This window comes from Lycium ferocissimum, chromosome 5 (genome assembly GCF_029784015.1).
Source record: "Lycium ferocissimum isolate CSIRO_LF1 chromosome 5, AGI_CSIRO_Lferr_CH_V1, whole genome shotgun sequence".
NCBI lineage: Eukaryota > Viridiplantae > Streptophyta > Magnoliopsida > Solanales > Solanaceae > Lycium > Lycium ferocissimum.
This window is the reverse complement of record NC_081346.1, coordinates 39,070,678-39,073,009: the sequence shown is the minus strand read 5'-3', so window position 1 is coordinate 39,073,009 and position 2,332 is coordinate 39,070,678. Positions and strand designations below refer to the sequence as shown.

Sequence of the window (2,332 nt, the reverse complement as noted above, 5' to 3'; positions counted from 1 at the left end):
ATGTGCTTCAAATGGTTAGAGCTTTCTTTTGTGGATCTGAGATACCACAATTCATCACACATACTAACTTGGTTTTATTGCCAAAGAAGGAGGTGATTAACAATTTCAGTGATATGAGGCCTATCAGTCTCAGCTCCTTCTCCAACAAGATACTGTCAAAAGTCTTTGCAAAATAGATTGACAAAGGTTTTTCCTAATATTATCTCTAACAACCAGACATGATTTGTGAAAGGAAGGAGCATTGCAAAAAATATATTACTGGCACAGGAGATCATCAGAGATATTAATTTGAGAGTTAAACATACTAATGTGGTGATCAAATTAGACATGGTAAAGGCATATGATAGGCTTTCCTGGATTTTTTTGACTAAAGTATTAAGACAGTTTGGATTTGGAGAGGTTCTCATTGATTATGTATGGAGATTGCTCTCAAACAACTGGTATTCAATATTGATCAATGGTCAAGTAGGGGGGTAAAGCAAGGTAATCCAATTTCTCCTACATTGTTCATTATAGCAGCAGAGGTCTTAACAAGGTGTCTAAATAAGCTGCATGAGAAGCCAAGTTTCATAGGCTATGGAATGCCAAAATGGAGTCCTCAAATCAATCATTTATCATATGCTGGTGATGCAATCCTATTCTATTCTGGGGATGGATATTCATTAAATAAAATGATGAAGAGGTTGAGGAAGTATGAGAAGGCTTCAGGACAATTGGTCAATACTGATAAAAGCTGTTACTATGTTCATCACAAGGTTTCTGCCAGAGTTAATAGCAAGATTAAAAGACATACTAATATGAGAAATGGATCCTTTCCTTTCACATATTTAGGATGTCCAGTGTTTTATGGAAGAAGGAAACAAATATATTATGAGGATTTGATCAAAAAAGTGATGAAAAGGATTCTGCCTTGGCAAAACAGACTGTTATCTTTTGGAGGTAGATATGTGTAATCATGTGTTGCAAACCATGCCAGTATATTCTTGTCAGCCATGAATCCTCCTTCTGGGGTGATAAAGCAACTTCATAAGATATTTGCCAAATTCTTTTGGAGCAATACTGTGGGGGTGAAAAGCAAGCATTGGGTAGCATGGGACAAATTATGTCTACCAAAAGATGAAGGAGGGATTGGTCTCAGATCACTAACTGATATTTCCAATGCACTATTTGCTAAGTTGTGGTGGAATTTCAGATGTGGAAGAAGCTTATGGAGTAGCTACATCCGAACAAATGCGCAAGAAATGGCACCCTACTATGGTAGTAGATAGAGGAGGATCACACACTTGGAAGAAGATGGTGATTATAAGAGATGCAGTTGAGCCACAGATATTTTGGTATTTGAGAAATGGAACTTCAAGTTTCTGGTATAAGAATTGGACAAGGCTTGGGGCACTATATTAAATCACTCCTGATCTTTTGCTAGAGAAGAAGAGATAGAGGTTAGACAGTTTGTGAAAAATGGTGAATGGAATATGAAACTGTTATATGAGATACTCTAGATCGAGAATTGGCTCAAGCATATCAAGGATAATATCAAAGTTCCAGATGGAGAAGAAGATGATGAACCATGTTGGATGTTGGAAACAAATGGAAAATTCTCAGTTAAATCTGCATGGGAATTTCTCAGGCATAAAGAGAGCAAACAAACCAGCTATAGGCTCATGTGGGAGAAAGGGTTGCCAATAAAGATAAGCTTTTTCATGTGGAGGGTGTGGAAAGGAAGAATCTCTACAGATGATATATTAAAAAGGATGATGATCAATATACCATCAAGATCTTTGGTCTTTGTGAGGAGCATAAGGAGAAGCGTAGTTCACTTATTTCTAACATCTTCCATAGCTATCAAGTTATGGAAGTTTTTTGCTTCTTGTGCAGGTATTCCTACTGATGGAGTTAGTCTACATCAAATGATCAAGGCATCGTGGACTACTGAGACAAAACCAAAATTGCAACCTATTTATAGAGCAATGCCAGCAGTGATCATGTGGTCATTATGGAAGAGAAGAAACTCCATTAATCATGGAGGATCAGTTACTTTCTACAGGCTGAAACAACAAGTACAACACATCATACACCAACTGGCAAGAAAGAGATTTCCATGGTTGCAGAATTTATCTAGTGATTGGGAAAATATGCATCAGCACCTTAGTAGATATAAACCAAGAGTTTATTATGCTAAGGTGCTGTGGAGAATGCCACCTTCAGGGAGATTAAAATGTAATACAGATGGGGCATGCAGAGGCAATCCTGGGATCAGTTCATATGGAACGGGAATAGCAACAAATATGGTTTATGCGAAGCACAACAAAGGCCATAAAACATAAAAACGCGA

General features: G+C 37.4%; 1 protein-coding gene across 1 annotated transcript; it reads left to right on the top strand.

Annotated features, from left to right (window-relative positions):
- The first annotated feature begins 416 nt into the window (after window positions 1-416).
- LOC132057756 (uncharacterized) lies at window positions 417-1,911 on the top strand. The gene is made up of 4 exons (XM_059450357.1): window positions 417-939; window positions 1,193-1,389; window positions 1,500-1,787; window positions 1,876-1,911. The coding sequence occupies exons 1-4, from the start codon at window positions 417-419 to the stop codon at window positions 1,909-1,911; spliced, it is 1,044 nt and encodes a 347-aa protein (XP_059306340.1).
- Window positions 1,912-2,332: the final 421 nt, after the last annotated feature.

What these genes read in the sequence shown, in the direction of transcription:
- LOC132057756 (XM_059450357.1), top strand. Translation starts at nt 417, where the DNA reads ATGGAGATTGCTCTCAAACAACTGGTATTCAATATTGATCAATGGTCA. An exon ending in AGAATTGGACAAGGCTTGGG is followed by an intron (nt 1,390 to 1,499) that starts GCACTATATTAA and finishes GAGATACTCTAG; the next exon opens with ATCGAGAATTGGCTCAAGCA. An exon ending in CATCAAGATCTTTGGTCTTT is followed by an intron (nt 1,788 to 1,875) that starts GTGAGGAGCATA and finishes CTTCTTGTGCAG; the next exon opens with GTATTCCTACTGATGGAGTT.